The sequence below is a fragment of the Anolis carolinensis genome, chromosome 1 (genome assembly GCF_035594765.1).
Source record: "Anolis carolinensis isolate JA03-04 chromosome 1, rAnoCar3.1.pri, whole genome shotgun sequence".
Classification (NCBI taxonomy): Eukaryota; Metazoa; Chordata; class Lepidosauria; order Squamata; family Dactyloidae; genus Anolis; species Anolis carolinensis.
This window is the reverse complement of record NC_085841.1, coordinates 309,675,868-309,697,906: the sequence shown is the minus strand read 5'-3', so window position 1 is coordinate 309,697,906 and position 22,039 is coordinate 309,675,868. Positions and strand designations below refer to the sequence as shown.

The following is a 22,039-nucleotide window of genomic DNA, read 5'->3' as shown; positions in this document are numbered from 1 at the left end:
AATAAATATCATGAACTGCTAAAAAGATAAATGAATGGGCATTAGAGTAAATAAAACTTGAATTCTCACTAGAAGTAAAGATGACTATAGAGAGGCTATTGTACTTTGGACCTAGAACAAGACACCATCCCTCATTGGAAAATACTATAATGATTGGTAAGCTAGAAAGCAGTAGGAAAAAAGGGAGATTTTGGAATTTAAGTCCTTGGTGGATTGATTCTGTCAAGGAAGCCACTACAAGGATAGGGAGAAACAGACTGTGTTTACTGATCCATCTTCCTTTCCTAAATCTTTGTAATCTGCCTTAGGTCCCAACCACCTGGGAGAAAAACCTGTACAATAAAGCCGGTTATACCTGTGGAGTGTCTCCTCATGATCTGGAGCCCGTAATTACAAAGAACATAACATTCACAAATAACTTTTCCAAGGTCTAGTGTAGGCTTCTATTTCATTAGGGTTATGGGAGGGAGATGATGCGTGCAGAACAAACAATGCATGGCTGAAAGGGGAGTACAGCAGCGGCCAAAGTTCTCCTTTCTTATTTCACATGGCTGCAATCACAGTGATAAACCTGATGCACAAAGAAGCCTTTTTATTGTGATTGTCTTTGTTATTTATTGATATTCTTATGTTTTATTGGGTTTTTCAGGTTCATGCACTTGTAAATCACTCTGATTATCAGGACAAAGAAATCAAAACAAATTAAAGGAATTGGGATCAAATAAATTAAACAAATAACGTAATCCAGATAGATTTTTAAAATGTTACAAATATGCATGCATATATGTGGATAAGCATACCCAATCACATTTATGCCTGCACTCCGAACACAATCCACAGGTTACCTTATTTTATTTTATTTATTATTTGTAATTAAATACCATTTATCAAAATGGATGAGCAGTAGGAAAACAGTATCAAATTAATCCAGATATGCATGGAAATCACCTTTACTCCAATGTAAGAATGACTTTTTTAATTATTTTTTTGCTGCCCTACTAAAAATCCAGAAGCCCCTATTTCCCACATGCTGCAAAATAAACATTGAATGCCCAACCCTAATGTCACTTTTTCCAATCCAGTTAGCATAAGCAGCAGTTGCAGTGAGTAAAAGATAGGACTTTAATTAATTTGTTTGAAGTATTTCTGTTCTGCCTCCCAGACCATAAGGGTTCTAGAGGCATTGAACCTGGAAACATAACTCCTAAAATCCCCTGGCCAGTATTACCACTGGTCTTATTGGCTGGAGTCATACTATGAGAAGTTCCCCAAAAAGGAGCTTTCTCAAGGATGAACAGAGCTATTTGCTGCAGGACAACTTTAAATTAGATTCTTTTAAAAAAATTATTTCATGCAATGTAGCCACTGAAACTACAGGTTGAAGGGAAGACCTTGCGGTGTATGTGACTTTTCAGTAGGGAATCTGAGCAAGGGAAATGGCTGAGAAACTGCCCTACTCTCATACTTATCTTTGCCTTCAAAGTGCTGTTCGGTAGCTAGTTGACACAAAACGAAGAAAAGGACTTTAAAGGAATCATGAAATTAGATGTAACATAATTTTTTGCTACCTGTAGAAGGAAACAGAATTTAAGGAAGAATAACGATAAAGCTGAAGCTTTACCATTTTGGGAAATATTAATTCTATAATGTGGCATATGAGTTGATCACACTAAAAAGGGTTAATCTAAAGTCACTCACCTCATGTTTGTTTCCATTAATCTTGAAAGGCAGTTGCTATGGTTCAAAATCATTCAGCATATTGGTATTGTTCTTACTATTCTCAGTGCCATTTTCTTCTTTGCCCTCTGCTCTCAACTTTATTTACCATGTATTAACATTCATTGTATTTCATTTACCTTCATTAGTTTTCATTTCCTCTTCATTTACCGCCATTTCATCTGAGTGGCTACAGGAACCCATGTGATTTAGTCAAGGAATTTGTGATGCTATATTATGACAAGTCTCTACAACCAACAGAACTAGTAACTGTATGGGCATTTCAAGCTGAAGATAGTAAGGGCAGAAGGGCAGAAGGGAAGAAAGCAAGAGCCAAGAAAACACTACAACACTGAGAAAATAAATAGAAAATCTACACATAGGTTTGGGAAAAGGAAAGATTTCTTTCCCAGTATGTTCTTCAGCTGCACTGAATGCGCTAATTTCAAAGAGAATAGTGGAAATGAAAGACTGGTGCAGCTGTAATTTTTATACCTATTGAGTGCCTATTGAGTGAGGACTTTATCTTTTCCTTAGTCTTTATTTAGCTGGCTGCTAAATATATTTTTTCTGTAGACACTAATGACTGCAAGATGTTCCTTCTATCACTTTTCATGGCTGTTTAGTAGCTATATGACACACCTTACTTGCCTGGGGCAGGAACACTGGACTGCAGGAAGTGGAAGCACGTTGCTGTTTTTTCCTTCTCTCCCCCACTCTCAATGTAACTGGCTGTCAATACTTAGTGTTCACTTTTGGAAAACTTGTGCAGTTTAAAAGTTTGTGCTGACTCTTTCAGTTTTGTTTGGACTTCTTCTGAGTCCCTTTGTGTATTTTTAAATAAACTGATAATGCAAAAACCAGAACAAAAACCAATAGATAAATCTCTAGCGGTCTCTCCTTTCAGATAAACTGATCCAAAGGCTGCTACCCTGGACTTTTTTTTTTTTTACTGTTTGGGGAATTGAGGAACTGGGAAACAATATGTTTAGTTTAAACTGAAAGCAGATGTGAGTTTGCTGATTCATAATGTGGCTAGCACTTCTCAGAGTAAAAGTGCAATATCTGGAGTAGAAATTCAGCACAGATTTTCATTTTGCTTTTGTACTCAGGTGCACATACATATCTTTTGTGTGCCACATCGGATAAATACTTATGAAGTGAAATAACTGGTCCCTGGGATGAATTCCAGGACTTTCAAGATTGATTTCAAGATCTGTCGGTGACCAAGCACCTGAACAGGAAAGATCTTTTGCTTCAATGGCTAGAAAAAACAAATATACTTTCATACACATAATTCAGCTATGCAGTATGTGTGTGTGTTTCCAAATTACCTACAGTGATGACAAACCAGTGGGGGTTTCCTTAGGTAAGTGATGTTTAAAGGTAGTTTTGCCAGTTACTTCCTTTGAAGAATAGCCTACAGCATCTGGTATTCATTGTAGGTCTCCTATCCTAGTACTAATCAGAACTGGCCTTGTTTAGCTTCCAAGATCAGATGGGATTTGGTGCCTCCCACTGGGTGACTTTGGTCAACTCACACTCTCTCAGCCTCAGAGCAAGGCAACAGAAAACTTATTCTAGGCAACTCTTGCCAAGAAAACCCAAACATAGGATTGCTCTTGAATTTCTTTGTTTACAAGAATAATTATGAGTTTAAAGAAGAGGGTTTGTTTCATCCATGAAGTCTTCCCATGAGCACCTGCACCTTCATGTTCCAACTTTTGGAAACAGCCCTCTATGTACTGAAGAGGTTCATTTTATCAAAAATTTCACTTTTCATATGATCATAAAGTGATTATAGGGGAAGTAGGGCTACATGTCTCCCGTTACTGTGTGCTGATAAACACGAATTGTTTCACCAACTAAATAGAGAAACTGGTTGGGTAGGAATAGGGGACATTATCAAAGGTTTCTTAGTTCTTGTAATGGCCTGGCAAACTAACTGTCCCTACAGGTGTGCCATGAAAAATGTGGGAGAATATAGCTGCATTGTAACCTATAGGGTATCTTCTAGATGTGATCAGATTATCCACATCAGACATAACATGGAGCTTAGTAAAAAATACACCTCATGAAATTTTTATCTTTTTGTTGCATTACAGTGACTTAAATATGGTATAACTAAATTGCTGTAGCTTAAAAAAATTAAATGAAAATATTTGTGAAAGTAAGGAGGATGCTGAAGCAAGGAAGAGGGGAAAAAAAAGAAGAAACATAACCAAAAAAACCAAATGAACTTACCACACTGCGAGTAAACTTTTCTAGAGAAGTTCTACGACTTTGCCCACTCTCCGGCTTTAGAAGGGGGAAAACAAAGTTAGGATGGGAAAAATACCCCAAACAAAAGAAATCAAAAGAAGAAAACCCTTCAGCTTAAATTTGGCTCTTAAAGCATTAGCAGAAAAAATAAGAGAAAAGGTTAAGCATTTTAAATATATGGCAACTGCTGTTTGCAACACCAAAAGTAAGAGAAGTTTTTGTACTATAATATCATGATTGGTTTTCTCCTTAGGAGATATCCCATGGTTGCCTGCTAAAATGCAGCTCATATTCAAAGTTATATGAATCAAGAGGGAGAACTTGAATGCTGCCCTCGGTGTGCCTCCTCTTTCCCTCTTATACTTTTGCCTTCACTTCTGTAGTTCCCTTTAAGAATGATGCCTGAAGTTTCCAAGCCAGCTGATGGCATACTCCTCTCTGACAGGTAATAACCATGGGCCAATACAATAAACCTTAAATAAACCTGTAATTTCTACTGCCTATCAGGAGAGGAGTGCTTTCAGAAGATGGCTCCCTGTTTTCTTCTTCCCCTTACAGTCTCCCATGTGGAATATATCCAAATTCTGGACTAAACTCTGAGAAAGAGGACCAGGATCCTCTCTTCTTAATAGTTGTGAGCAGTTTGTCTCACAGGCTTCACCTGCTGAAATCCACACTGTGGTACAACAATTTGTAGCAATGGATTCAAACTACAAGAAATGAGATGTTGCCTAAACATTAGGAAGAGCTTTCTGGTAGTATGAGATGTTTGGCAGTGGAATATGCTGCTTTAGAGTGTGGTGGAGTCTCCCCTTTTGGAGGTTTTTAAGAGTACCACCTGTCAAGATGGTTCTAGTGGTCAATTCCAGTTCTACGATTCTATAAATGTAAAGGACAGTAGCCTTATCTTCTTTTTCAGATGGGCCATGGTGGTGCCAACTGGGAACAATCAGAGCCAAGTCAGGGTCAATATCTGGTGACTGGTCCACTCAGTTTTATTATAGCATTGTATGAATGTAGACACATTTGTGGAATTGGAAATAGTTGTAGATAGAAACTTAGCTTTTAAAGGTGGCAACTCCCAGAATCTCTCTGCCCATATGGAAAATGGTCAAATTCTGGAAATAATGCAATGCCTTTGGTACTGTGCTCTGAAAAATCATGGATGCTTCTCAAGAATTCCTAAATAAGATGATCAGTTATCCCATACAATACAGCTTGACTCCCATTATGTAATCTTTCACCAGAATTGGATGGTGGCATAAGGGAGTTGCAGAACCTTACCACATGCAAGCCTCTTGTTGCCACTAACTCATGGTATTCCTGCAATGCAGGGTAGCAGCTACTTCCCATCACGATCATAGATCACAGCTGCTTTCAGGTGGGTAGTGTAACTCTACCCTCATGATGTACGGCTGCCCTTCCTGTAATTTTTTTTACAGGCTATTCAAAATTTAGCCAGGAATCATTGGATAAAGTAAGGCACAGGACCGTGGTGCAATCTCAGTCATGTCTACTCAGAATTAAGCCCCACTGTATTTCATAGTGCCCACTTCTCAGCAAGGTATACACAGGATGGCAGTCTTATTGAAATTTTTTGGCATAAGATTTTAACAGGATTAGGTTACAGTTTTTTAAAAAAATGTTTATCTGAGTATTTTCTCTCAGAACCTATAGATGTAAATAAAAGTAATTTACAATAATAATTCTGAAAACGGTAGAGCTGTAGATTAGCTAACATCCTCAAGAAAAGCATGTTTCAGAACATTTGGCATGTGGAAAGTCCTATTTAATGCGTATGGAAATACATTTTCTGGCAAGCAAGCCATTTTGTCAAAAAAAGGAATTAGAATTGTCAAAGGAATAGCCATCAACACAATGTTATGGTCCTTGGCCTGAGTCAGTTCACTGGATTGGCTGTTCATGAGACATAGAATTGCAGATTAATTTGGTGGCATTACCAACTCTACAGAAATTGTGTGTGTGTATTATGTGTTAACAAGACCCAAGAACACAGGGAGATGCTAACAAGATTAAGATGTGTCATGCTTCCAATCAAAGAAAGCAAGGGAAAAGCTTTCTAGGAAAGGGTTTGGCATCACACTAGTGCCGGTACTGGTGCTATATTACCTTGTCTAATGAAGTAGTAATGAGGGTGGGCATGCAATAACATTCCCAGTTCAAACCTCAACAAAGTCACAAAAATCCCTTTAACTCCATTTGTAATATGGAAACAATATTTGTCTACCTTACAGTGCTCCTGTAAGGATTAATGAAAACTTGAAATGCACTACAGACATACTAAAATTGCATGTCTATGCAGTGAACACATTATTCCTATAAGACAAACTGTGTGCACTTTAAGTATGGAAGATATACTGATGCAGATCAAATCATGTTAAGTGTTGCCTAGGTTATCAACAACATTCTGGCCTAATGTATTCTGTAGAGTTGAGAGACCATCTTTTTTTGAAATATAGGCATTATACTGGCTGGATTATGTGCAAATAAAAATTTCTTTGGGCAGTTTGGGAAGTCAAACACAACAATTTGTTTGGCAAGAGTGTTCTGTGTATGTCTTATGAATCAGATTTAGTAATTGCAAAAGGAACAATTCTGACTGCTGCAGTGTGACAACAGTGCCAGCCATTAATGGTTATAGATGTAGAATCCAATACATACAAAGGGCTTGCTTATGCATTTTTCAAACATGCAAAAACAACAACAAGAAAGAAGGGAGGGTAGTTGCCACAAGAGAACAAACCTACTGGTTGCAGTATACAGTTGGATATGGCTAATAAGGCTTGATTGGGAAAGCGCTCATTCCAGTTAACTGCAGGAAAGTTAATGAGAAAATGTGGGTCTGTATATGCTTACTGAATCTACGTTCTTTATAATAAATACATAACAATAATTTCTCTCTTGCTTTCATATCCCACCACCTGCTCCCACCTACTCCGCCTCCCAAATAGAAAGTGCAGATATTTGTTTCAGTCCAAAACGATTGCCAAAGTATCTCATCATTTCCCAGGCAAAATCCCTTCCCCAAAGCAAAAGTCTTTGGAATATGGTAATTCTTTTTGATATGTGCAGGTTTAAAACTCCCTAATCCCAAACTTACAACATCCATAAAACTATCATTGGGCAAAACCATGAGAACAAACTTAGCTGATAACTATGAGGAAAATGATATGATCAGTATCTGCTGTAATGTTATACTAATAGAGATTTTATTATATCAGCACTACTTTGTTTCCTGATGTTTTGATAGTTGATGGTGGAATAAAACAATATTTTTCTGGATCTTGAATCATTGGCAAGCATTGCTTTCACAATTGTTCAGAGATCCCAGTTCATTCTGACTCCCACTATCCTATTCATTTTTTTGTGAGCCAAGAACCAGAGATGAGTTCATACTCTCATTTGTCAGCTGTAGTACAGGCTGCATTAATACCTTCTCATAGCATCCTTCAGCATGCTTTGTTATTAGGGTTTTTAAAATATACGGAACTCAGGGTTCTCTAAGAAAGAGCAATCCTATTTTTGAAATCAAAGCAAAATAAGTAACATATTTGTAAATCTCCCTCTACAATGTCCTGTATTTTTTGACCTGAAGGAACCATCTGCAATGCCACATATCTTTCCACGTTAAATACTGAATGGCTATATCCAAGGATATGTACTTCCCTGAAATTCCTGGAACTAATAACTCCACATTTTACATAGCCAAAGAAGATAGGAGGATGGTAATGTGTCATGGAGCCAGATCCCAGGGCTGAATTTCCAAGCCCTGAATTTGGCTTCATAACATAACATAAATAACCCTGCAAGCACCTGGCGGGAGAAGATAAAATGAGCCTGGGAACTCAGGGTTGAAAGTATAAACAATTATAATTGATATAGTGTGTGGGAATGGTAGTAATGTGATCCAGAGGGTGGAATTTGATGATGATATTTGCGTATGGTATTACGTTGCATCAGAAGTGATAAAATTGAATGTATGTAAACATTAGGTCATTCTCGACTTTTCCAAAGTCATGTATTCTTCAATAAAGATTGGATTTGAGAGCAGCTATCTTTGATCTGCGTTCAGACTGGTCCTTTGAAGTGAGCCTGACATTTAAGTCGAGAATCCAGTTCTCACCCTCCTGCGGAATTCGCAGTGAAGTGATAATGAGTGAAGAAGGAGATCAAAGCCCAAATGGAGCAGGGAGGCCTTTGCAAGGGGCCCGGCCGAAGAGAGAAGAGACGCTGCAAGCCATAGCTTCCTCTACGGGGTACCCCAGGCCGAACGGCGTGACCCAGAGGATTCCCAGGGGAGGAAGAGGCGTCTCTGCGGCTGCAGAAACCAGTTGGGGATCTGGAGGAAGTATGCCGGAGACCGTGGCCCTGCGGTTATCCATCCTGGAAACTAATTTATCCAGGCTGTCGGAAACCGTGGGGAGGTTGGTGCCACTATTGGAAGAGAATCTCCAAAAGGAGCCCATCCGATATGGCGCCGAGAGAGAGCCAAGTAAAGAAGGAGATTGGAGCCAGAGGGGCCAGCGAGCATCAACGCAGAGTCCCGTGGCGGCAAGGGACGAGGGAGATGAGGAATACTGGCAGGAGCTGGAGTTCCGAGACAGAATGGCACGCGAAGTGGAGCGCCAGCGAGCTCTGGGAACTCTGAGGCCGCCATCTCCAACAGAGCTCCCAACCCCCCGAATGGGCGTCGGGGTGGAAAGACCACTGGGGCCAGGGACCGGGTCCAGTGGATTTGCAGACGAAGGCGGAGAGGAGCGGGGGATCCAGGAAGAGGAGGAGGATGTGCCGTACGACGAGGAAAGGCGAGATGCGGGGGCTACAGCGAGGCCAGTATGCGGATGGGTGGAAGGGCCGACAGCGGCGGCAGAATTTCGGGAGCCGCGCAGAATGACCACCGGAGTGGGGCGCGGCGTGTTCCAAGGGGCCGCCCGAGGAAACCCGATGCAACCCTTCCCCATGCCTCCCAGACAGCATCAACGGGCCGCAGAATGGATGCCAAGAAGGGAAGATCTCAAACTAGAATACGGAGGGGAATCAGATGAACTGAACTTTTTTCTAATTAGCATCAGAGGATACATGGAAGACAATGCACACACATTCCCCTCCGAAGCAAGCAGGGTTCGAGCCATCGGCAACACACTAAAGCGAGGAGCAGCCAGCTGGTATGTGCAACTACATGCCAGACGCGACCCATGCCTGAGGTCAGTGCCCCGCTTCCTCGCCGCACTGGAAAACCGGTTCAGAGACCGGCTAGAGCAATTGAGGGCTCGAGACCAGCTGAAAGGAATAAAGCAGAGGGACAAAACAGTGCCCGAGTACGCAGAGGAATTCCTCCACCTCGCGGAAAGGGTACCAGAGTGGTCTGAAGTGACCAAAGTGGAGTTATTTAAAGAGGGACTACGCCCCGAGATTTTCAGCTGGGCAGCGCACAGAGATGACCCCGAAACGCTCCAGGGATGGATTCAACTAGCGGGGCGCGTTGAATCCACCCTGGCCCAAGTAAAGCGCTTCAGGAGCAGCGGCGGCCAGCAAAGACCGGTGGCGAGAGGTCGAGGAGAAACGAGGAAGCAGGAAAGACCCGGAGGGAGGCCGGGGATTCCCTCCAGAGGAGACGACAACAAACCTAAACCGGGATGCTTTGTATGTGGGAAGACGGGCCATCGAGCAGCAGAATGCTGGGCCCGGAAGGGGGAGCCGCCAAAACCCTCAAAGCCCAAGCCAGCAACCGGGAGGCGTGCGGAAGAGGAGGTGCAAGCCCCAGAATCTTCAGAAAAACTGGTGAGTCGGGACAAACGCATGATAGTAGTGCCAATCTGCCTCTCGGGGCTAGAGAATCGGGCCACCTGCAAGGCATTTGTGGATTGTGGTTGTTCTAGAAACATTATAACTCCGGAATTAGCAGGAGCGCTGAAATGCCAGCAGATGGCGCTTGACTCCCCAATTGCATTTTCGCAGCTAGATGGATCAGTCGCTGCTGGGGAAGTATCTACAAAGGAAATACGGGGGGTCCCATGTAAAATAGGCAAATGGGAAGGAAGAATATCCTTTGTGATAGCCCCTATTGCCACATACCACGTAATATTAGGGATACCATGGCTCGAACAGGCAAATCCTGAAGTAGATTGGAGAGGAAAGAGCCTAGCATTTAAAGAACAGCAGACGCAATGGGAGATAAGCAAAATTGCAGAAGAGGAGGACGAGGGAGATGAAGCAGATGAAATAGACCCACAGCTATTGCCACCTGAATACAGAGACTTTGTGGATGTTTTCAATCAGAAAGAGGCCAGTAAATTACCTCCCAAAAGGAATATAGAAGTAGAAATTGAAATAACCCCAGGAGCAAACTTACCAAAACCAAAAGTGTATCCCATGTCTGTGCAGGAGAAGGAGGAATTGAGGAAATATATTGATAAAAACCTGGCGCGAGGCTTCATTAAGCCATCCAACTCTCCTCTCGGGGCCCCAGTGTTATTTAGGAGAAAGAAAGACAACTCCCTAAGATTGTGCATTGATTATCGAAATTTAAATGCAATTACTAAGGACAATAAATACCCTATGCCCTTAGTAAAGGATTTAATTACCGTATTGAAGAAAGGGAGCATATTTACTAAACTGGATTTAATTGAAGCATATCATAAATTAAGAATCAAACCGGAGGATACTTGGAAAACTGCATTTTCCTGCGCATTCGGCCATTTTGAATATAAAATTTTGCCTTTCGGATTAAAAAATGGAGGCGGTTGCTTTATGCAGCTTATAAATGAAATACTACACCCATTGTTGTACAGAGGGGTATTCATATTTCTTGATGATATCTTGATTGTGAGCGAAGATAAGGAAAAGCACGTAAAATTGGTCCGGGAAGTTTTGCAGAGACTAAGAGAAGCAAAGCTGTACGCAAAACTGTCCAAATGTGAATTTAATAAAACTCAAATTGACTTTCTGGGGTATCGGATATCTCCAGAAGGGTTAGCTATGGATCCAGCTAAAGTATCAGATGTGAAAGAATGGGGAGTGCCTCAAACAAGGAGGCAATTGCAATCATTTCTGGGGTTTGCCAATTTTTATAGATCCTTCATAAAAGGCTTCGCGCAAATAACCGCACCCCTTACTGAACTTTTAAAAACAAAAGGGAAAGGGGAGACAGCAAAAGTAAAAGCTCCTGGCGCCAAACTGGGTTGGACGCCAGAATGCCAAAAGGCATTTGAAACCCTAAAAGAATGCTTCACAGAAGGACCCATCCTAAAACACCCCGATATCAGGAGCCCTTTCATAATCCATTGCGATGCCTCAGACTGTGCGTACGGGGCAGTACTATTGCAAAAAGATCAAAATGGGAACTTAAAACCCTGCGGATATTTGTCCCGGAAGTTCAGCGAAACTGAAAAATGTTGGCCAATATGGGAAAAAGAGGCATTAGCCATATTAAAAGCCTTAGAATGCTGGCGACACTTCCTCGAAGGAAGCGGAATCCCATTTGAAATTTGGTCTGACCATAAGAACCTCCAGTATTTAAAGTCTCCTCGAAAATTGTCCCCCAAACAAATTAGATGGGCGCAATACTTCAGCAGGTTCGATTTCCAATTAAAGTTTTTTCAAGGGAAGCAGAATGTCTTGGCAGATGCTCTTTCACGCATGCCTCAACACGGAGGCATAACCACAGCAAAAGAGGGAACAATATTCTCTGATAAACAATGGGGCTTAGCTGTCAGGACAAGAGCGCAAACCCAAAAGGAGAACACTGCTATTGTTGAACTCGACGGGGAAGATAATTGGGGAAACGAACTGAAACAGTCTTATGAAGGAGATCAGTGGATCGCATCCAACGCAGAAAAGGGGGAGCAGAAGGGGGGATTTTGGTTTGTGAACAAGAAACTGTATATCCCAGCAACATTAAGGATTAAAATTTTGCATCGTTTTCACAATAACCAGAGCGCTGGTCATACAGGAATTACAAAAACAACAAAGGCAATAGCAAAACATTGCTGGTGGCCAGGGATGAGGAAGGACATAAAGAATCATGTTGTTCAATGTGATGATTGTGCCAGAAATAAATCGAGAGGAGGGAAGCCAATGGGATTATTACAAACAGTAGCAGAACCTACCAGACCTTGGGAATGTGTAGCTATGGACTTTGTGGGGGAACTACCGGTTAGCAAAGGACATCGTTATATTTGGACAGTATTAGACCTGTTTTCTAAACAGGCCCACTTTATAGCACTGACAAAACTACCATCAGCCGAGAAACTAGCTGAATTGTACATAAACCACATTTACAAACTGCATGGATGTCCCAGTAGAGTGGTCAGTGACAGAGGAGTACAATTCACAGCAAAATTTTGGGAAAAATTCTTGGAAATGCTAGGAGCAGAAAGGAGTCTAAGTTCTGCTTTTCACCCCATGACAAACGGGGCGGTAGAACGTACTCAGCAGACACTTGGGCAGTTCCTTCGAATGTACTCTAACATGAGACAAAATGACTGGTCTAGGTGGTTGGCTTTTGCAGAACTAGCTTTTAATTCGACTATACATTCAGCAACAAATAAAACCCCCTTTGAAGTGGTTTACGGGTATGAAATACAGCCTTTGCCCCAGTTGCCAAGATGGACAGAGAATGAGGAAACAGAGGCAGGGAAATGGAAAACGCAAATGCTAGAATGCTGGAGTCAAGTGACTGCATCCTTAAAGGAAGCACACAAAAAGTATAAAGCGTTCGCAGACAGAAAGAGGGTGGAAGGCGATAAACTGGATAAAGGAGATCTAGTGTGGTTAAGTACCCAAAACATCAAATTGGGGCTACCTTCGAGAAAATTGGGCCCCAAATATATTGGACCATTCAGAATACAGGGTGTTATCAATGAAGTAACTTTCCAGTTGGCATTGCCAAAAAGTTTAGGGAAAATACACCCAGTATTCCATCGCAGCTTGCTGAAAAAATACATGGGGACTTTGGACAAAATGGACACATAGAGTTACTGTTTGATTTGTTTCAGGATTATGATGAAAGAAGAACCGAAGAGGAGGACGAAGAAAACGAGGGCGCCATGTCATGGAGCCAGATCCCAGGGCTGAATTTCCAAGCCCTGAATTTGGCTTCATAACATAACATAAATAACCCTGCAAGCACCTGGCGGGAGAAGATAAAATGAGCCTGGGAACTCAGGGTTGAAAGTATAAACAATTATAATTGATATAGTGTGTGGGAATGGTAGTAATGTGATCCAGAGGGTGGAATTTGATGATGATATTTGCGTATGGTATTACGTTGCATCAGAAGTGATAAAATTGAATGTATGTAAACATTAGGTCATTCTCGACTTTTCCAAAGTCATGTATTCTTCAATAAAGATTGGATTTGAGAGCAGCTATCTTTGATCTGCGTTCAGACTGGTCCTTTGAAGTGAGCCTGACAGTAATGTCTCTCCAGCCCACTCCAAATAAAGTAATACTCAATGGAAAAAGGTTATCCTAACATCCATTCCATAGGGACAAAATACTATGCTGTTACCTCTTTATTTCCACTACTATGATACTAACATGAAGAACAAATAGGATGCATTTCACAGACCTTGGACAAATCTCTTCTTGACTATCACTTCCAGAGTTCCCCTAGCTTCTGGTTGTAGCAACCGTAGTCCAAAAATTAGCTTTACTCAGCTCTCACTTTTCACCATGGGAGGCACGGTGGCACAATGGGTTAAACTCTTATGCTGGCTGAACTGTTGATCTGAAGGTCAGTGGTTTGACTCCATGAAACGGGTTGAACTCCCATCTGTCAACCCCAGCTTCTCATGCAAGGACATGAGAGAAGCCTCCCACAGGATGGTAACACATACAGGAGTCCCTTGGGCAACGTCTTTGTAGACGGCCGATTCTCTCACACTAGAAGCAACTTGTAGTATGTTCTCAAGTTGCTTCTGACACAATAAAAAAACTTTTCACCAAAATATGGTACTGGCTGCCAATCACTTAGCATCTGGGAGAACCTATGCTAAAGACAGGATAGCAGGCCTACTCAAATGTGCCCATGAGCTTTATGTAACAGCCCATGAAGCACTTAACACCAGTGTGACAGCAAAGGACATACAATTAAGATGAACTTACAACCTCCAGATCACCAGCACATTCCCATTCTAGTTAAGCTTAATGTCACATATGCCAGAGAACATCTTAGCAAGTGTACACCTCATACGTGCTCAGTTTTCCATACAGCACTCTCTATGGTGGATATTTTGGAAAACAAAATGACTCTCCCAGAAAGCCAAAGTATACTACTAGAAAGGTGAAGGGCATGTAGATTTCATCAAGCTAGTTCAATACATTTGATCCATTTGGGTGGTCCCTTGCTTCTGAAACAGCCCAAAAGCATGTAAACTAGTGCCCAGGGAAATGCTTAAATAAGACTAGATCTCATATGAACTTGTACTTCAAAATAATATCAAGGGAGTGAAATCAAAATGTGGAAAATTCTTTTTCCCATGTGTGCAAGCAACACAGCTATGGTCAGAAGACCTTCTGAAAGCCATTCAAATCCATCCATAAACAGAGAGGGTAGTGCCTTGATTCCCCACCTTTCTTGTTTCCTGGCTAGAACCTCATAACCTTCATCACAAGCTCTTTGTTCTTTTGACCTGTTAATAATTGACAGAAAACATATTGCTGGTAATGGCATGCTGGTATCCAACAGAAGAAAGGAATGGAAAGGTATGCTGGTTTTGAGAGATGATCAGTCTGAATTATTAATTCGTGCTGGTTTCAAAGGAAAAAGAGGAAAAAGAATGCATACAGTAAAGTGCAAGTGAAAGGGAATGGGGGAATTGATAAGAAGTCAGGAAATAGTCTCCTGGTAAGGCATCTCAGGAAAACCCACGGACAAAAATGATTTTGTACTATGTCCAAATGGTTGCTACCATGTTAGGAAATTTCACAGATCCATAGCTTGCATTTTTAGGACTAGATAATATCTGTTCTATAAAGAAACATAGAATGGAATTTCATTGTTTCTTGCTGAGAAAATGTGGAGAAGCTCAGTAAGAAAGCATTTGCTTGTTATGCAACAATCCCCAGGTTGATTCCCTGGCATCTCCATTTAAAGGACCTTGAGTAAGAGTCCTACTGGATCTTGGGGAAATTGATGCTAGTCAAAGTAAACCCACCTCCTGTATCTCACCAAATGATTTTTTTTCTTGAGATGCCAAACATGGAGCTTCCTGGAGGAGGAAAGAAATGTTCACATTCCTTTGGAAGAAAATGGAACAATCCCGAACTCTGCACAATAGTGAAATGTTCATGTTCACAGAGCAGCAAGCAGCAGGCAGAGTCAAGAAGTGCTGAGAGGTGCAAGCATGTCCTTTCCAATAGATACCTTCTTCTTTGCCAGCAACAAGTCTTGGTAAGCATTAGAACGAAGAAAACGTGCATAGCTGTCACTCTTCATCAGCTTGTAAATATGTTCCTGTGGGGAGGGAAGAAATGATGGACTGAGAATTGTTACTGGACACCACCCAAAATATTCAGGGCACCTTTAGGACAGAAAAATCTACTTGGACACATGAGGCACATTATATCCTTATGATGAGGTTCCTTTAGAAAATGGTCAACATTAAATGATCAACCTTATTTAATTTATTAACCAATATATCATACTATGACTAGCATTCAGTCCAGAAGCTTCCCACTTCCCATCAAGCATCAAGCCCTCTGAGGGAGCCTAATGTTGTCTCTTACCAGTGGTCAAGGAAGGGGGTTTCAATTCAGGTGATGGAGATCCATTAGTGCTCTCAGCACTTGGAGGTAGGAAAAGGCAATGAACTTCATTTGAGAATAGACCCTCTTTTCTCCCCCCCCCCCCAAATCAAGGCGCGACCAGTTTACATTTGGACCAAAAAGTCCTGACTAGTTGGCACAAGCATTTATGAAATTTTATTTATGTATTAATCCACCTTTCAGGCCAACAATTGTTTCTTATCAATTGTTTAATGCTCAAAATGTTTTTATCTATTATACTTTGCCTTCAGGGCCCCAGCTGATTGAGAAGTGATAGATAAATGTTTCAAATGAATACATAAAAGCCCAAATTATTTCTAGTCTTCTCTGAACCCAAGTGAAACCCATTTTATGCACAGAGCTGATATATTACTGTATATTACAGCCTCTGGAGTTATACATGAGTTATCTGTCAAGAATACTGCAAACACACAATGGAAGCTGTGCACCTATACTGTTGATTACAAAAAAAGTAGCATTTGTACTAGGAGTAGCATTTGTACTAGGAGTGTTACAGCCTCATCACACTAGATCATGGATCCACTTTAAACCCGGTTTTTGCTTCCTGAAGAATTCTGGGGTTTGTAGTTTAGTGAGGCCCAGGACCTCTTTGGGTGAGCAATTTAAAGGTCCTTCCCTAAACTACAAGCCCCTGAATTCCGCAGGCGGCAGCAACTTCTCTCTTTCTGGTTTCTTCACCAATCCCCCCTTCGAGCAGCACACAACCGGTCCCTCAAGGTGCCTTTCAAGACCTTGGGTTGCCAGTCATGGCAGCCGTGGAGAGGGGGATTGATTTGGATTAGATCCCCCCCCCCCCCCGGACCCTGGCAGATGTCCATCCTACCTCGGTGCCATTTTAGATCAGGAATTATAGCTTCACTTAAGATCATCAAACAAATGAGGACAATAATGATGATGGGAATAGCCTCAAAGGGTCCCAGTAAGCCACTGGGATCCTGGCAGTTGCCCATGAATGAAAAGTATTGATACCAGGTTGTATGTGCAACAAATTGCTTGCTAGACTACATTTCTTAATTTGATAAGAGGTCTTACTTCTTGCCAGAGTTGTAAGCCACCTTGAGTCCCCCACAGGGTGAGAAAGGCGGGGTATAAATGAAATAAATCTATACACATAATAAAAGTGAAAATCTGTATGTGTGTATGTGGTACGGGTGTCTGCTCACACAGACAGCTTCTAGCTTCCACAAACAGACTATAGTTCCCAGTGCTGTGGGGCCACCAAGTCACTCCCTCCCAGGACATTGCAGGTTACAGCAAGCACATCCCAGTGGTCCTTTCTCTCTCCATTTGCATGACCCTGCCCATTGCCTCCCTCTTAACTCTTCCCTACTCTTTCTTATGGCACACAGCAAACAGAGGACTTGATCAGCAACTGAACATACTGGAGATGGTTGGAGAGAATTCACCATGATTACTAAGAGGTGTAGGGACTGGCATGTATAGTTCACCTACAGTCTAAGAGCACTCGGAACTGCACCAATGATGGACCTGGAACTAACTTGCCACACAGATCCAACGTGGCCAAATTTGCATACTGGTGGGGTTTGGGGGTGATTGACCTTGACATCCAGGAGTTATAGTTCACCCGTATTCAGAGAACACTGAACTCTTCTGATGACGGATCTGGACCAAACTTGGCACACAAATTCATGGCCCACTAGGAATACTGGGAGTTATAGTTCACCTGTATTCCGTAAGTCCTCTGAACCCCATCAATGACAGATCTGGACCAAACTTGGCACACAGACCCAAAATAGCCAACTGTGAATACTGACACAGTTTCCGGGTGATTGCCCTGGAAATTTGGGAATTGTAGTTCAACCTTATCCAGATAACATTGAACCAAGTAGATGACGGATCTAGACCACATTTGGCACACAGACCCAACATGACCCACTGAGAATACTGGGGGAGTATTAGGAGGGTTGACCCAAGATTTTGGTGAATTGTAGTTCACCCACATACTTATGCATTTTCTAATGGGAGCATTCATAATAAACAAAAGCAAAGACTGAGTTTTTCCCCCTAAGAAATAGCGTAATGTTTGACCAAACTGATATGGCCTAACATTCAAAAACAAACAAGGCCCTTTTCAAATAACCTGAGCATCACTGGGTACCCAAGCTGGTAAATAAATAAATACTTCACCTTGTTTACATTGTCTCCTTCAACCTGCTTGTACAAAATATTCAATCACGACTATAGCTAGATAAAGGGTGTGCATACCACTGTCACTCAATTGCTCTGTTTTAAAAACAGAAAAATTGCTGTTAGGTTGGGTGCAAATTTTGGTATATGATATCAGGCTCTAACATGTAAACACTCCCAGCCACTCCCAGCTTCAGATTTCTGGGAATTTCTGGGAATGCTATGTGGAGGTTTGGAGAGTTCTGCTAAATGGGATGGGATGTGGTCTACAAATGTTGGAACCCCTAAACTGGACCAAGTCTCCAACATGCACAGATGGCAGATTGCTTGAAAAAAGTAAAGAAGAAACTCGTCAAGTAACTAAGAAAATAGCTAGTCTCCTCACTGAGGGCAAGATCTGAAGAAGCTTTTTCAAAGAATGGATTGACACAAGCTTTGTAGCATTAATTCACATGCCTGTACAACTTCCACCCTTTCCTTTGCAACATTTTCAGCTGCCACTGACTCAGAATCCTTCTTATTGTGTGTACCTGAAAGAGCTACTATCCATGAAGGCTTCTGTTAGAATTATAGCTTCAATAATCATTATGCCTTCGATACATAGTGAATCCCTGGCTGTAGATCAGAAACTTTTAAAATAACTGATTATATTGATTAAAATCTGTCCACCCTATGGAGAAGCCAATAATATCTGCTGATGCAAAAGGACTGCTAAAGTATGTGGAGCCTGCAGCCCAGAAAGAGAGGATGCAATTAGTGCTTGGCATTGAAAAACAGATGGGATGGGGGTGGGGTCACAGTGCGGGAAAGCTAAGCACTTTGGGAAAGGATGGATAGTGAACTAGGTGAAAAATACATTTAACTCTTTCACTTCCATTTGGGTCATTTGACTGGCAGCAGCCGAAAAACCAAGGCAATTTTGTGCAGAGTAAGGGAAGTAGTAATAGCATGACTGTATTCTGCTTTAGTCAGAATGTAAGCACCACGGTTCAAGAAAGGTATTGACAAGTTGGAATGTATCCAGAAGAAAGTGACTTAGATCAGTGGTTCTCAACCAGGGATCCCCAGATGTTTTTGGCCTACAACTCCCAGAAATCCCAGCCAGTTTACCATCTGTTAGGATTTCTGGGAGTTGAAGGCCAAAAACAACTGGGGACCCCAGATTGAGAATCACTGATCTAGGTCACCTTCCTCTGGATATATTCCAACTTGTCAATACCTTTCTTGAACCGTGGTACTGACCTAGATGATCAAAGATCTAGAAACTAAGTCTGAAATTCACCTGTTGGGTTTCCATGACTGATTTGTCACCAAAGGCATAGTCCAAGGCATAAACTACTCCACCACACTGGCTCTCACTGAGGATAGCAATTTTTAAATATCTGAAGTGGTGCCATGTAGAAAATCGATTGAGCTTCTTTTCTGCTGCTCTGAGTAGTTTTCCTCCTTTTGGATCTCTTAGAAAGATGCTCCCCCTGCATTTGAACAGTACTATGGATGAAACAGAAGAGGCTGCCATCCAGTCTCACTCATTGGCTCTGACTTCCCCTACCAAAGGCATATCATAGAGCCCTGAAAGGGAAGTGAGGAGGCCCCTCAAGGTATATATAGAGAACTGATTTATTCAGACCTTACTGAAATTCTAGCACTAATGAAGGTTACATCTGTTTTTACTGGAAATGTAACTCAATGCAGATTTCCCTCCCTCCTATGCCTTCTCCCACATGCAGATAAGAAAATGGAAAACATCATTTGCTATATAATTTTTCACATATCAGGTTGTTTTAAAAGGCATCAGGTAAGGTAGCCACATATGGGACAAATAAATGTGTGTAAAAACTAATTCAAATATATATTTTGGATATATTTAGAAAATATGAAAATAACTAGGACAATTTAAATATATAAATATCTCATGCTGCAGGGAGAATTGTGAGCAGGTGACCCATCTGACGGCTCTGTCTGTTGCCTAGATGTTGATGGGTAACTCTGAGGTCATTGCTCTCATTTCCTTTAGTGCTTTGTTTTAACTGTCAGCATGGGCCAGCTACCATTTCAAATAGAAAACTGCTCTTCTCTAGGCAGTGCAATGCAGCTGCCTTGGGCAATAGATATCAAAAGGTACAAGAAGCAAATGAATAATTTGTTTATAATGGTTTTAACTCTATAGGTAGTTCAACTGCATTTTGCTGATAATGTTTGAAAATTCGTACTTATGTTTTTGTATGTACTTTTTAATCAATTAAAAATATTGTACAGCACCCTGAGGGCCTGGATTGAGAAAACAGCAATAATAATAAGAAGAGATTAAAGATCTGTGTATGCCATGCAACTTGCCTTTACCTCCCAAGTGAGCCTGTCTGCTATTCTTATGTGTGGTAAGGGATGCTATATCAAATTATGGATTACCTGTAAATCTGATCAGCTTTGGGAAGTCCTACATAGCTGCAGTGTGCAAAGGAATTCAAAGAGGTGCTACCATTATGCAGTAAAAGAGTGACTGTGCTCTGGAAGTCCTCCAAACAGAGCACTGTCTACTGCAAAGGAAAAATAACGATGTCCCTACTTTTCCCCATTATATCTTTTGCACTTTGTTGATATCAACTTTGGGATCAGAGCAAAGAAAGAGGAAAAGAGCACTTGAAATCATCGATCCCAGCAAAGTGAGGTGTGCTGGGGAGACATCATCTGTCTGTCTGTCCATCCGTCCGTCCATCCAGTATTTATATACATCATTGTTCAATGCATGAGATTTCAGGGTGGTATGAAGGATAAAAGGACAAAAACATATACAGCCATCTCTTTAGTCACTTTGATAATTTGTGCTGTCTTCTTGTGATTCCAAGGATTTTTGGTTTGGTTGGGTTTGCACTGCAATATTGATGACTTTGAAAGCACAATAGCCAATATAATGGTAAGAGAGGATGGTGTACGTGAGAAGCACACAACTACACACACCCACACTAAAAAGTGGTGAAAAATCATTAGAAAAGTCTTAAGCAAAAAAAGCACAGCCACCAAAGCAGACAACTGAGGAGGAGAGCAAGTGTAGCATGCTACCAATACAGGCTTAACACCCTTCCTGCCACTGCCCCTTCTGCTTTCTATGTGCATTCTCTTAAAAAAGAAACAAAGGATGTGCTCTGTTAATTTTTTAAAAAAACAATGCGAAGGAACACTGAAAACAACAAGATAGAATTGCAAATGGGAATGTGGGAGGTGGAATATGATGGAGGCTATCTTGATAAGGCACTTGTTTGGAATCAATATGGCACAAGAAGATCTTGAGTCTCCATGTCTCTCTCCCGATAGATAATTCAGCAACAATTATTCTGGCAAGGTTGCAGGATAGAAGCCAGCCAACCAGGGCCTTGGGAATATCTGGACAAGTATGATGTGATCTGAAATAACTATTTGAAATAGCAACATTTTATCTCTATTTCTATGCTGGGAACTCAACAGAATCCAGCCATTTATAATAATAAAATAATCACTCCCATTTTCCTTTCAGTATGCACATCTGGGAATCCTCCTTCCTTTCCTGGAATGAACATTTTAGAAAGAACATTTGAAAAAGGTGTGTACATTGCTCTTCAAAATAGATTTGAAAAGCTGTACATCTCATAAACCATAACCTAAATGCAACCTGCCTTGCATCAGAGGTAGATTTGGAAAAGGCTACCTCCTTGCAGTCCAAAAAGTAACTCTTTCAAGCTCTGTTTGGCAGTCAGTGTTCTTGGGCAGTTGTTGAGGACTTGCTATGGTTGGCACCCCTGTCCTGAGTTGTTGTTGCTACCCTGTGTTATTCTAGTGCATTATATGCAATAAAAATAACTCACAAGTCTACTCCCTCTCTTTCTCCCTTTACCCTGCATGAAAGCCTCCCCCCTCCCCAACCATTCTCATCCCCAAATTCACTCAACCCTTTCCCTCACACAATGATTTTCCCCAGTTTTAAACAATGTATTAAAAGATACTAATAAAAACTATATATATATATAAAATAACTCACAAGTGAACTCATGATGCTGCCATTGTAGGCTGAAGACCTGTTTCTATCTCTAATAATAATAATAATAGTAATAATAATAATAATAATAAT

The 22,039-nt window shown here is 41.2% G+C and overlaps 1 protein-coding gene across 2 annotated transcripts in view; it reads right to left on the bottom strand.

Annotated features, from left to right (window-relative positions):
• rgs6 (regulator of G protein signaling 6) overlaps nucleotides 1-22,039 on the bottom strand; it is a 315,892-nt gene that overhangs the window by 27,908 nt on the left and 265,945 nt on the right. The window contains exons 16-17 of one of the 2 annotated variants that reach the window (XM_062968089.1): nucleotides 15,368-15,457; nucleotides 3,961-4,014 (exon numbers count right to left, since the gene is read on the bottom strand). In XM_062968089.1, coding sequence (XP_062824159.1) covers nucleotides 3,961-4,014; nucleotides 15,368-15,457 — 144 coding nt within the window. The remainder of the gene's footprint in view (nucleotides 1-3,960; nucleotides 4,015-15,367; nucleotides 15,458-22,039) is intronic. The other variant, XM_062968090.1, reaches the window with a different exon arrangement.